This window comes from Motacilla alba, chromosome 1A (genome assembly GCF_015832195.1).
Source record: "Motacilla alba alba isolate MOTALB_02 chromosome 1A, Motacilla_alba_V1.0_pri, whole genome shotgun sequence".
NCBI lineage: Eukaryota > Metazoa > Chordata > Aves > Passeriformes > Motacillidae > Motacilla > Motacilla alba.
The window spans coordinates 64,229,065-64,242,568 of NC_052031.1; the positions used below are offsets into that span (position 1 = coordinate 64,229,065).

A 13,504-nucleotide genomic window follows, 5' to 3' on the forward strand; every position below is an offset into this window, starting at 1 on the left:
AGGGGGGAGAGCTGCTTCCCCTTCCAGCTCCCTGCTGCTCGCCTTATGTCAGCTTTGGAGTTTGCTGAACCACTTCTCGAGTTGATTCAACTTGCTAACCCAGTCAAACCTTTCGCTGATGTAGGGATTTGAATCAGCTTGGGAGGGGGCCCTTAACTGAGGGAGGGGGTAGAACAGTATTGCTGGGGTTTGGGACTGAGAAAAAAGGATTTGGGGAAAATGAGTGTGTGCTAATTGTTTTAGCCAGGCTAAACTCCATGTCAGTGAAAGAGAATGAACATGTTGAAGGCAGGACTGCCCTTGCCTCATGGCACCCAGAGCTGTCCTGGATCACTGAAAGTAGAAAGGAGAAAGTGGGAATTTGTGGAAAAGGCCACTGGACTGACTAAAGAAAAGCATGACAAATTCTGACAGCTTAAAATTGCCACTGAAACACCAAAAAGATTTAAAATCCCTTTTAGCTGGTAAAGTGCTCGTTTTATGTCGGTTTGTAACTTTGCATCCTGTGGGCAGCAGCATTTTTATGCCTGTAAGAGATGCCCATAAGTCAGATGTACAAAGTGAGACTTGAGTAAGCAAGTGCAAGGAAAAGCAGACTTGAGTGTCCTGGGGATTAGCAACTTTCAGTAAGAGAGACAGGAGCTGCAGCCAAGAGAAATCTGTGGTGTAAGAACTGGAGATTGGCCATGGGAAGAAGGATGCTGGTAGAATTCTAGTTGTAAAAGTAAGGCAAAAAAGATAATTAAAGTCTGGATAAAAGATATTAAAGTCTGGACTTCAATACTGCATGTGGTAAACTTAGGAAAGGTCTTACCTGAACACTGGAGTTAAGAAACAGTTACAGGCTTAGTGACCACTACTGGCAGAAGTTTCTTACCATGTAAATTATTTTTGTTGCAGCTGAAATGTGTTGGACTTGAGGTTTTGTAATTTTTGTGTTCTTTAAGGAAACATTTTTTCTTGCTGGTGGATAAAAAAAAAAATCCCTTGGTTTATAACTAAACATACCTTTTACTCTGTATTGGGTACTTTAATTAGAAGAATTACCTGCATGTAGACCTCTGAGGTCATAGAGGACATAGTAATATTTAGTAGTATTTCCATTCTTGATTTCCAGGATAGGTGTTTTTATCTTTCCTGAATATGTGCTTCTCTTCAATGTGTTGTAGTTTTTTGTAGTTACACTATATTTTGTTATTATGTCTATAGAAAGGGAAATAGAAACATGTAAAGAGTTCAGCTTCTTAAAATAAAATCTAAAATCTGTCTTTTTGCCCCATTATAACTTAACTGCCAAATAGTTGCCCAGCTTTGAAAGGGGGTGCTTCTGGACTTCTGAGCCCAGTTCATAACTTCATTATTCAATTCAAGACATCTCTTCAGTGTCCTGTGCTTTCAAAGCTGGGACAGGGTGGGATCTTCTGGCGCAACTTTGCTCTTGGCACTGCTGCCTGGGTGAAGTAAATGCAGAGATGATACTCGGTCCTAATGCTGCCAACTTCAGTAACTGGCTTTTATAGCCCATTGAAGCTTTAGTGTGTTCTGGGAAGGGCTAGAGGCAGTGGGGAACAAACCTGGTTTTTATTATTTTAGTGATGAAGTCTTCATTCCTGAATGTCGCAACAAATTGGAAAGCTTAACATGCTCATCCGCCAGCCCTTTGGAATGTTACAAGTTGAGGCTTTGTATCAATCTGCATGAAGCTACACATCCTAAATGTAGCTGTGTTTCTCCCGAGTTGTCATTCAGCTGAGCTGTCTGGGCTGATGCAGAGGTGTTTGTCTGCGCTCCCTGCTCAGCCAGTCCGAGCTGCAGCAGGGAGTGAGTGAGGAACCTCTGCGGCGTGGCTGTGTGAGGCTCAGCAGTGCCTTCAGGCCTGGCTGATTACCTGGTGTCCCAGTTCAGTGCATGCTGTGTGCATGGGCGCTCCATGGTGCACATAATAATGAAGTTTGTACTCACTGGTGTGTGGATTTTCTTTCTTCCAAATGCTGAGCACGCTGTCATGCTAGAGAAAGCTGTGCCAGCTGGCTGCACACTCCTGTGTGCACTAGATGACACTGAGCTGGCTGTCAACTAGATTTTTCAGGTTACACTTGTAGGCAGGCTTTAAAAAGTAAATGTTTTTATTGTATTACAAATTTTTATGCCTTGCAGTTTAGTGTATTACAGTTCTTTACACCTTGCAGTTTATTGAATATTGAATGTTTTCTTCTGAAACATGTGGTCATCGTAAGCAATCTGCCCTTCAAGAAAATGTACTGTAATTAGTTTTAAATCTTAGGGGGTGGGAAATTATGCAAGGAAGAGAAGGAGATAGCAAAGTAAAGTAATAATAAATCCTTAAAGATTCTCCATCTAATTTTAAAGAATCTACCCCTTTTCCATGGGAAGATAATCTCTAAACTTGCATGTTTTTTCTCACAATAAAAAATTGCTTTCTAGAGAAGAGAACACAAGTACAAATTTAGTATTATTAAAACCAACAAAGTTTCACCCCTCCCTTGTTCCATCTAAAGCTCAGCGTAAATCAAGTTATATTCAGTGTTTCTAAATTTAGGATGACAGTCTAAGCAATTCAGTTTTCCTAAAAACCAACAAAACTCCTACCACCCCAAAACATAGGTAGAACTCATTTAATTGCAGGTAGATGAAGGAACATTTTTCATTCTTTCAGCTTCTCCCAATTCACATGTGACAGGGTCTTTGAGAAATTGTTTTGTGATAAGATAATGAGGGGAGTAGTCCGATCTTGGAAACCAACTTTGAGTTTACTGAAGTCTGTCAGTATTTCCAGTTTCAGTGTGAGTTTGGCATACAAACTTCTGGCAGTGTGGCCCTTGACATTACTGAGCCATGAATATCCTTGGCTCTGTAAATTTTGACCTTTTGGTTAGGATATCCATCCTGCTGCAAATTTGAAGTGCCCACCTCTGCTGAAGAATAAATCTGCAAGATCCCTGTGAAATTTGTGTGGTGACAGGTAGAGGAGCATTTATTGATCTAAATGCCTCTGTAGAGCTCTGGTGCTACAGTTTCTGAGTAAATGCAGGGAAAGGTAGAAATATCTTCTGTGTCATTGTCTGCCTTATACAAATGCAGTATTTTTCTGAACCTTTTGTTGAAGTAGGAATGAGGCTGGAATTTTCATAATGCTAAATATAGCTTGTGGTTAAAGACAATTAAGCAGGCATATTACATTTAAGAAGCTGTCTTTTTTCATGGTTACTGCTTTACATTAGTCATCTTAGGTGTTATGAAAAATATACAGGCTGTGCAAACTGGCAGGGTAAGCAAATAACACATATAAAATGAAGGTTGTGTGTTAGAGAATGGTAGAGTTGAGTTTGAAAGAACTGTGTTGCCCATTCCTGTAGAATGATTTTTCTCCCTACATCCTCATACTACCTTCAACACGCTAAACCAATATTTGCCTCATGCTGTGCAATGAATTTTGTATTTTTATGTACTGTATGTAAAATGTCTGAGATACATAATTTCAGGGAATATTGACATGCAGGTGGCTCTGATATCTTGACAGGAGTTATGCTTCTATAGAGGCAGGGTGTATATTACTAAATAATATCAAGAAAAGTAATCCTTGCTCAGGTGAGCCAGTACTGAGTGCTTAGAAAACTGCTTTACTCATCTTTCTGATCCTTTTCTACAGAGCAGTCTCATTTGGGCCCTTCAAACCTGCATTTTCTTTGTTCTCTCCCTTCTTCTTTAATGTTATTTTAATAATGCACAACCCAGAATAGTGAGCTGCCCATTACGAAGACTTGTAACCAAGTTGAAAAGGTTTGAGTCGATGCTTTTTAGTCAAACTTCAAAATGGCTCTCCAGTATTTCTTAGTTTTGTAAAGATACTCTTAAGTCTGTAGCTGCTGATGACCTGACACACCACCACAGTGCAAGCCATGCTGGGTACGAGTGATGCTAACACCCGTGTCTGTGTGTCCCCCCCGTTTCTGTCCTGTGTGCAGCCGCCCCGCTGCTGCTGTACGCGAACCGCCGGGATCTGCGGCTGGTGGACGCTGCCCACGGCAAGGAGAACGCCACGGTGATCGTGGGGGGCCTGGAGGACGCGGCCGCCGTGGACTTCGTGTTCCTCAAGGGCTTGATTTACTGGAGCGACGTCAGCGAGGAAGCCATCAAACGGACAGAGTTCAATAGATCCGGGAGCGTACAAAACGTGGTCGTTTCTGGACTTCTGTCGCCCGACGGGCTGGCCTGTGACTGGCTGGGAGAGAAGCTCTACTGGACAGATTCGGAGACAAATCGCATCGAGGTTTCTAACTTAGATGGATCGCTGAGGAAAGTTTTATTTTGGCAAGAATTGGATCAACCCAGAGCAATTGCCTTAGATCCTGCAAGAGGGTAAGTCTTTTTTAAAATAGTTACAAATACTAAAATTTGTACTATTTCTTGTTTGTTGGGTGATTTCAAATGCTGTTGTCAAAGTTGTCTAAGCCATTTTGCATCATTTGTTTCTCTTTCTATTGGTGTGATTTGCAGACTTATGAAGTTCCAATCATATTGGTTTGTGAGCAATCAGGAGTCATCAGACTTTAGAAAACAGTACTAGAAACATAGTTTGACTGTAGTGCAGAAGATTAGCGAAATTGAGAAGTTCTAGCCTAAAACTTAATAAAAATCTGCTTTCCTTAAAAAGCTGTGTCACCAGCCTGTGAACAGACAGACTTGTGCCTCTCTGATGTGTCAGGAAATGGAATTGTTTGGAGCTTTGTTCATTGTTGATATTCAAGCTTTACTGAAGCATCTGAAGAAATGGGAGAAGTTAACATACTTTATTAAGAACAACTTAAGATGTGTTTTGAAGCTAAATCAGAAAATTTACAAGAGAGGCTCCTTTCCCCACCCTTGGGGGAACTCCTGTTTTAAAAATCCTGTGTTTTTGTCCCAGCTCTTTCTAGGACTGATGTTATATTCTCAGCTCCCATTTGAGTACCTGGATGTGGCTCTTTTTGTTCTGTTCTTGGGACAAAGCAGTGTTTGCCAACAATGAAAAATTCAGTGGAGTTTTGGTGATGTTACATGAATGGCTGGCTTGAGGTTACCACAAAGGCAGTAGTCTGTGACAAGGTGTTTGGGAGAGCCAAAGGGAAATATTAATGGAATATCCTTGATGCTGTGTAACCTTTTGAAGATATTTTATATCTGTAGTATAGAAGATATTTTATATCTGTAGTATAGAACGAGTTTTTACTGTGTTTTTTTTTCCTTGAACAAGCAAGTTAATCTATTGTATTGCCATTTCACTTATGTTTTCCAGCCAACTACTTTTTGGGGGTGGCAGATTAGTGCCTTGTTTCTTTGGAAAGATAAGGGTTGGGTTTCACTGATTGCCATTTCTTATGATGACCTTTGTATTATAATTTTTGTTTGGCTTTTTTCCTCCAAAAGAAGAAAATCTCTGCAAAACACAGCTTCTTTCCTGAACTTCATAGAAACACTGTATCTTGAGTACTTTCTTCTACAGTTCCAATAGTTCTTTGACAATTTTTTTTGACAAACAGAAGATATGTTTATTTTCCTATACCTATATTTCAAGCTTTGGAAATAACAAAAGTATGGATTTATGCTTTTTCCATCTATTTGCAACTTGTAAATTGGAGGCAATGATAGTGTTAGATGTGTTTTATTAGATTCTAAAAGCCTTTAAGAGTGTAAGGAAAGTGTAATGTTCATGTCTTTTCTACCCACCATCCTGAAAGTGAGAGAAAAAGGAAGGAAGCTGACATTTAAAGTGGCTTTGATTTGGCTTGTAACCAGAGAGAATGAGATTCTTGTTGGTTAGGAGTAAAGCTCTGTTGTGGAGCCAGTTGATCTTTTTTTAGAACAGTGTTTGTATTTTCTGAACGTGCAGAATAGTATGCTCAGCAATCCCAGCTCGATGTTTGTGTACTCCTTACTCTTTCTTAATTCTTTACACCAAGAGGAAAGTACAAGAAGAAAAGTGAAATAGGTCAAAAGTAAAGCAAACCTGTAACTTTTTCCATACTGATGATCTGTTAAAGCAGTAGGAGTAAACACTCCTAAAAATATACTGAAATTTAAACCAAAACAAGCAAAAAAAAAAAAAAAGCAAACACCAAACCCCCTTTTCCAACTCAAACAAAACCCCTCTAACCAAAGCAAAAAAATCCCTCCAACAACTGTAATTTAAGGACAAAATATTTTCTTTCTTCCAAATTTTTGAAGGTTGTTTTCTAAGTTGTTATGTGAAGAGTATGTTTCAAGAAGGTAATACAGCAGTATATCCACTTTCTGGTTTACCATATTGAAGGTGCAAAAATTGCAGCTCTCACATGCAGTTTTTTAGCAGAAAACCTTTTAGCTTTTAATAAATTTGGTTACGTTTCAGAACACCCTCCAAAGCTTGAAATATAGGTGGAAGGGTGACATGAGCACAGAGATGTAAATTTAAAAAGAAAAATAATTCCCCTGACTGTTCATGTATGGATTCTTCTTTTACTATTTACATTTTTTTTACTCCTGTAATTGTCTTTTGGTTTCAAGATGTTGCCTGGCAAATAGTGGTAGGAGTAAGCCATAAAAAATACTAAGAGCAGTTAATAATATATGAAAGCTGGAAAAGCAAACCCCCTCACGTTTTCCTGTAGTCTAATCTACCTCCTATTATGCTCAGACGATGCTTGTTTCAGATACAATTTTCTAAACTTGCAATTCGTGAAAAGAAAGAATTTAGCAGCAAAACTTACACTAAGGTCATCTTTATCAATTAGTTCAGTTTTTCATCAAAGTTAAATTGTGAAAAATAGTTTATCTAATGTAGCATGCATCAAGTGTTTCATGAGAAGGCTGAAAGCTGATATGAGTCCCAAACTATTAGTCTTTTCTGGGGTTGGATGTATATTTATTAAATGTATCTTGTCTTGCTGAAAACATGAGAATGCCTACTTGGAAATGAAATGTTAACAGTATATGCTAGCAGAGATACACAGTGATGAATAATGCATTATCTTGGAAGTGTCCCACATAGTGAACTTTAATGAAATTTAAATGTTTCCCTAGTGCTCTGGTCTTCCTCACAACTGCTGCTGTAGGATACTCCAGGGTTGTGAAGGTCACTGCTTGGTGCTGTGATGCTTTGGAGGAATGTCATTGGACTCTTTCAGAGCACATCACAGAAATAGTTGAGGCATTAAAAAATAAGTGGTTTGGACAGCCTTTACTTCACTGCCAGAACCATCAGCTGATTGTGTGTGAGGTTCTGTGTGCAACTGAGATACTGGAGTACAAGTTAGACTTGGTTCCCATGTCTGTTATCAGTAATAAGAAACGCAGTGGATTTACTAATGGAAAATATTTCTTATTTGGTAACTGAGGCACAGCAGCCAAGTCTGGGGGTTTTTTTTGTTTTTTGGGTTTTTTTTCTTACTCTAGGAAGGCATTAAAATCTGAAACATCTGTGTTCTTTTCACTGGCCATCTCCTATGTCCATTCTGAGGTTTGAGCTTCTCATTGCTCATGTTCATACACTACAGCTTCCTTGTTTTATTTGTCTTGATACTCAGTAAAATACTCTGTGTGTAGCAGGGGAGATAAGGACCCTGAGATGAAGGTGAGGGGAATGGGGTCTTTAGCCTTCTTTTGAAGCGAGCTGGCAGGTTCCAGGAAGGCTCCTTGGTCCTGTCCATCCTTTCTGGAACTGTTTTCCTGACTGGTTTTAAACACGAGACCCTTTTTAATAAGATCTGCAGCTGGGGTTAACACTGACACTTTAGTGGTGACTTTTTTGCAGGAGAAGACCAGATGTTAGATCACCAAGTGCAGGAGAGCACTGTATTTAAGAGCAGCTCACATGAAAGTTGAGCAAGTAGAAAAGAGATTTTTCTGCTTCAACACTCAAGATGAAAAGAAAAAAAAAAAGGCATATCCAGATTCTTGAGCAAGTACTTCTTTAAAGTGCAGTACTGTATATTTGTACTGCTGTTTTCTTGTTGTGATGGGTTTTTTTGTTGTTGGGGTTTGGTGTGTTTGGTAATTTTTGCTTTTTAATTTGAGCAGCTCTTTTGTCCTTATGGTAAAGACTTCTTTATCATAGTTTCAATTCCCCAAAAATTACCCTGTAGACAATCAACTTTCTTCGTAAGGAGCACTATCAGAATGAGCTGGCTTTTCTCACTTCTACATGTATTGTTCACCACAAAGGGAATTTTAAGTGTCTCCTAGAAGTGGTGACTAATTGCTTGCTTTTCAGTACATGTTTTAAATCAAGTGACTATATAGAGTTACCTTAATTGTTAAGGTCTTGTAAAACTTTTGGGTTGTAAAGGGTTTTGGTTAATGAATGGAATTAGAGTACAAAGAGCTACAACACTTTTTATGGCAGCTGAAGTTGATTTCTGGATGAAGTACTTTGAATGTTGGGGAAGATCTTCAGGTTTAATGGGTATCCCTCCCCCAGCAGACTTGCATTTTTTTTTCATGCAAAATTTTGCAGGGAGAACATACTTTTTTATGGACCTACTTCTTTTGGTTTTTTGAGAGTTTAAAACTGGTGTCTGAGCATGTCAAGCACAAAAGCAACTGTAGTGCAGGACTTACATCTTAGCATTGCAACAAAACATTTGTGGGAAGTCGTAGTACTTCTGCTGAGTGGTAGATGTTATACAACAGAATAAGGGAAATGGACAGTTCTATTAACAGTTACAGTACTTTTGATTTGGGTAAAAAACATTTTAAAGATGAAAAAAATCAGAATTGCTCAGTAAATTCACTTGTACAGTATATTTTTGTTTTCAGGCAAGTTAACATTACATAAAATGGCACTTTGGATGTAAATTCCCAAAATAATGAAAATAACTGAAGGCTTTGCTTCATACCTTCTCTTGCTTGATGCCACCTCTCCCTTGAGCAGATGATTTCTGATTGGAAGTCTTTCTGCTGCTCCTCTGCTGACAGTAGTGTTCCACAGGTGACAGGTCAGTGCACTCAGCTGATCGTTTGCTGTATAGCCTGGCCTGTGTACTAAGGAGGTAATTTTGAGGTTTTACAGGTGACATGTAGGCAGGTGATATGAAATCTGCAGACTCCTGTGATGATGGCACAGAGATTTATAAGGTGTATTTCATCTTTCTTCACCTAAGGAGGCTCTGTTGATCAGATGATGTTGATGATTGCAAACACATCACTAAATTCAGGTAATAGCTGGGATATTAAACCAATCACAAGGTAATTTTTCATTACTTAAAGATTGCAACAGTATTGCAGAGGTTGTCCTGGTGAAACTGCACCAGGAGTGGCCTCTTGGGGCTGCATGTAGCTCTGGGGAGATCTGAAATGCAGCTCTGCTGTCATTCATAGGTGGGCGATCCTTGCATGGGCACTGCTGGTTGACCTTAATCTCCAGGCATGGCAGAGAAGGTTGCCAAGGCCAGGATTATACTGCCAAGAGCCTGGCACAGCATCTGGAATGCTTTTGCCATCTCCTGCCCCAGAACTGCTATAGCTCCCATTGCTTCTCAAGTACAAGCTGTTTGCAGTTTGGCTCTTGGTCCTGTGAAGGTCTTTGTGGCTACTGGGAACAAGAGCAGACATTATTCATTTACTGTAATAGCCTTGAATTTTAACTCTAGGGGATTGTTTGTTTTTCTTTAGAGTTTTTTTGCTTAGTTTTAATCTCATTGACAGGCAAAACTTGGTGAAGTTTGTTTGAGATTTGGTCATGTATGGTCCATATGGTGCTAGTTTCTAGTCCTGTGCTAGGATATTTCCATGTTGGATAGATGCAGAAATTGTAAAGGTGTCATTTTACTGCACAGCTCAAAATGGTAGTTTCTTCCTCATCTTTTTTCTCCTCATGTGAAGGAGGAGGTGAAGGCAGGTAACCAGAAACCCACATACTTAAAACAGTGAGGACTTGGAGAGGTGACCTCTCTTGTAAATCTTGCTGTGCTGGTTTTAGATGTTACTGCCACTGTCTGCCTGTCCTCACCCTACTGCCAGAGGTTGCCAAGAACTCAGAGGAACATGCTTGCTAATAGATTTTCTTTATTTTGCAGTTGTTTTACCTAGTTTTTTCTTTGTGGGAGGAGATGGAAGAGATTTGCTTGCTAAAATTCAAACCAGAGTGCACAGAATTGATTAGTGCAGGACAAATATTTTTCTTATAGACTCGTATAACAAAGTTGTAGGTGCTTTTAGCTGTAGGCAAGTTTGAAAATAGTCTTACATCCCTACCTCCTTCATTCAGTTCTTGGGCTAGAAAACAAGACTGTGGAGGGGATCAGTTGAGAGCTGTGCTTTCCAGCTCCTGCAAACCTTCCTGTGAATGTCAGTAGCATCTTGTAGCACCGTGGAGTTTGTCAGAACACTTCAGTTCTTTGGCTTTTTTTTTTCACTTTGTCTTCAGTTTCAGACTTGTTCCATGAGATATGTAAATATGATATGCAAAATGATGGTCTATTGGCAATTAAGGGTAACTTTCAAGAGTATGATTTGTCCTGTCCTTTTAACAGGTCAGTGCCGTAGTGATAAGGGTGACAGGGATTAGTTAACTTCATGCAACTTGCTATGAAGTATTCATATATCAAAGTATACTTCAGATTTGCATGCAGTGTTTATTTAATAAGTTAGAATGAAGTATTTAAAGCGAGGTAGTAATTTCTGCTCTGCATGAATAACATCTGGTGATGAGTCTTTGGGCAGGCTTCTGTATCTGCATTTTCAGTCCCTGCAATTACAATTTAGCATCCAAGTCTAGACTATGAAGACCTGTTGTATTTATAAAAAGAAAAATAATTATTTTAAGCTTCTGTTATGCATTATGTTAATTAAAAAATATTTTTTCACACACTTCTAAAAATGAAAATAGTTCTAAGATAACTTTCAGTAACTTAACAGGAACTCATGGGGACCATATTAATTTACAGCAGAGAGTTATAATCTGGTAGGTTGTTCATTCTATGTTCTTGCTTGAGAAGTCCAAAGTAGCATTGCTTGTGAAGGAAGCGGAGAGGCTTTAAAGGAAAGTCCGTGCAGTTTCTGAGGAAGGGACCAGAGGAAAAAAAAAGTGAAAAAACCCCAAACAAACCAAAAACTCTACAAATACTCCTTCTCTCCCCCAAATGTAACTTAGATAAGTTGGCAGTGTTTGTCAGGAAATCATAACTTCAGAATCCATGACAGCTATTAAGACTCGTAGCCGGGAGCTTGTGATTGCTCACTAAAACCACTGCAGCTGACTGAGTTTAATAATCACAAGGAATTACTTTTATAATTCATCTTGGAAAAAGGTTTTGTTTGTAATCTCTTTACTATCTCAAAGCAGGATATTACAGGGGGGATTTTTTCAGAAATTATGATGAGCCTTGCAGACAGTGTGTCTTACGGCAGCTCTGCACCAGAAGACAAAATTAGCCCTTAGTGATTACAGCTCATTGCAGTGTGGTTTAAACTTTTTTTCTGCATCCTGCAACCATCTTCTTGCCTTTCTTGGTGAGCTCCAGCACCACTAAGACGCTTTCTGCCATAAGATAAAATTATACTCCCAGTTCCAATACACCTGTACAGCTGCCCAGGGGCATTCGTAGCCGTGCAGAGCCAGCCTGAGTCGCAGCGGGTCAGAGGAGCGTGGTGGTGTCTGCCCTTTTCATGGGCTGCACAGATGGAAGAAATCTTACATTTCCTTCATTTAAAATCAAAGTAGGGCTGGTTGGTTATGGGTTGGGTGTGTCTTCCGTCCATGTTTTGGGGAGTTAGTGAAATGTGTTCATTTTAGAGTGTAAAGTTTGGTCCAAACTTTAGAACAAAGGTTTTGGTCTGTGTTGTAGAAAGTGGAGCAGAAAGTTGCCTTTGCTCCTCTGGAGGACAATGATGACTAGATTTATGTTTTTGATGAAAAAAAAGATTGATTTATGGCTTATTTCGTGAAGAAAGCTGATAAATTCTTTTGCTAGCATGATTTGAAACAGACTGATAATATTCTTTAAGTAAACTATGGATTACATTTGTTTAAAAAATGAAAATCAGAGCACTCAGCTGTATGAAATTTCAGCTTGATTAACAAAGAAAATAGTCTATAGAAGAACCATCTTTATTTGGCTGCATTCCTGGAAAAAAATAAGACTGTCCCTGTGGAGAATGAATGTGTTCCAGTTCTGACATCTCTGTAAAGTGGTCAGACAAAATGTTACAGGATAATACATTTAAGGAGGACATTGAGCAAATGCAGCTTTTACAGCGCAGCCAGTGAGAAAGGAGGACATACCAGGGACAAATGCTGAGGTGGCCTAATAAAATTCCTAAATAAGCATTTTGAGAACTTGTGCAGTGACCCTGGGACAGGAGCACATTAGAGTTGGTTCACATTACAGGATGTCAGGGTTGTTAGTTGAGCCTATATCTGAACCAGTACTATTTTCCCACTTTAGGATCTGTGTATATATGCCCTGAAAATCAGCTTGAGCAAAGCAAAAGTTATTGCTTTGGATTTCTGCTTGACACTTGGGGAAAGAAATTACTCCTTTTAACTCTGTGCTGTACAGCTATAGCCTAAGTTGTGAGTTTCTGGTTAGTCTGTTTCTTTGGTAGTGGATTCCCCCTTCCAGGTTGTTTTTAAAGCATCTTGGCCCAGTTGTGGGTGTTCTGTAATGAGGGAAAGTAATAGAAAAAACCTGAGCCTTGTCAGTAGGAACAGAGTCACTTCAGATCAGCCAGTGATGCTGTTCCATGGTATTGCTCTAGATTTTAGACTGTGTACTTTAAATGCATATGTGTGGGTGAGAATGTATATGTAATATGTGTTTGTGGTGTCTGTGTCTAGTTAATTGTATCTCATACTTGAAACACTCTAATTGTTTTGTACCTTAAAACCTAAAATCCAAACAAACTGACAGAACATCTCCTTCCCACCTCCCAAAAAAAACCCAGCCAAAAAACCAAACACAAACAGCAAACCGTAAGTGTCCATAAATATGGAACCCTTTTTTCCCCCCCTTGAACTGATGAGTAGAAATATAAAGAATAGTAGCTCATTTTCTGGACCTTAATGGTTTAATTAGAATCCTTCTAATACCACTCTCCTAAAAAAAAAAAAAAATGTCAGCACTCTGGGCCTCTCTCTTCCACCCTCCTCCCCCGCCTCCTTTCTTTCCCCAGGGTTGTTTAACACATACTTTACATTTTCATTTCTCATTTTCATTTCTCATGGGAACCGTGTAGTTCCTCACTTTTACATCTTAATTTCATGTTTCAGCATAAAGTATTAGTTGTATTAAGTTTTCTCTGTCACTTCAAGCAAGAAGTAGTAAAGATAGGAAATTATGCAGCTAAGAGCACTGTTAAGTCTTAAGAGCTTTTTTCTAAATAAATCTGTGTTAAGTGTGAAACTTGCTTTTCTTATTCAAAGAATAAGATCTCTGCTCTAGCCCATTGTTTAAAAATTCCCTTAAAATTCAAGAAAATGGTCTTGCTTGTGTGATTGTGTAAGCTTGTGTGATTCTTTTGCTGTGTA

At 39.1% G+C, this 13,504-nt stretch overlaps 1 protein-coding gene across 3 annotated transcripts in view; it reads left to right on the top strand.

Annotated features, from left to right (window-relative positions):
* Positions 1-13,504, top strand: part of LRP6 (LDL receptor related protein 6) — a 118,108-nt gene that overhangs the window by 10,727 nt on the left and 93,877 nt on the right. For all 3 annotated transcript variants that reach the window (XM_038153022.1, XM_038153023.1, XM_038153021.1), the window contains exon 2: positions 3,987-4,380. In XM_038153022.1, the coding sequence (XP_038008950.1) occupies positions 3,987-4,380 (394 nt within the window). The remainder of the gene's footprint in view (positions 1-3,986; positions 4,381-13,504) is intronic.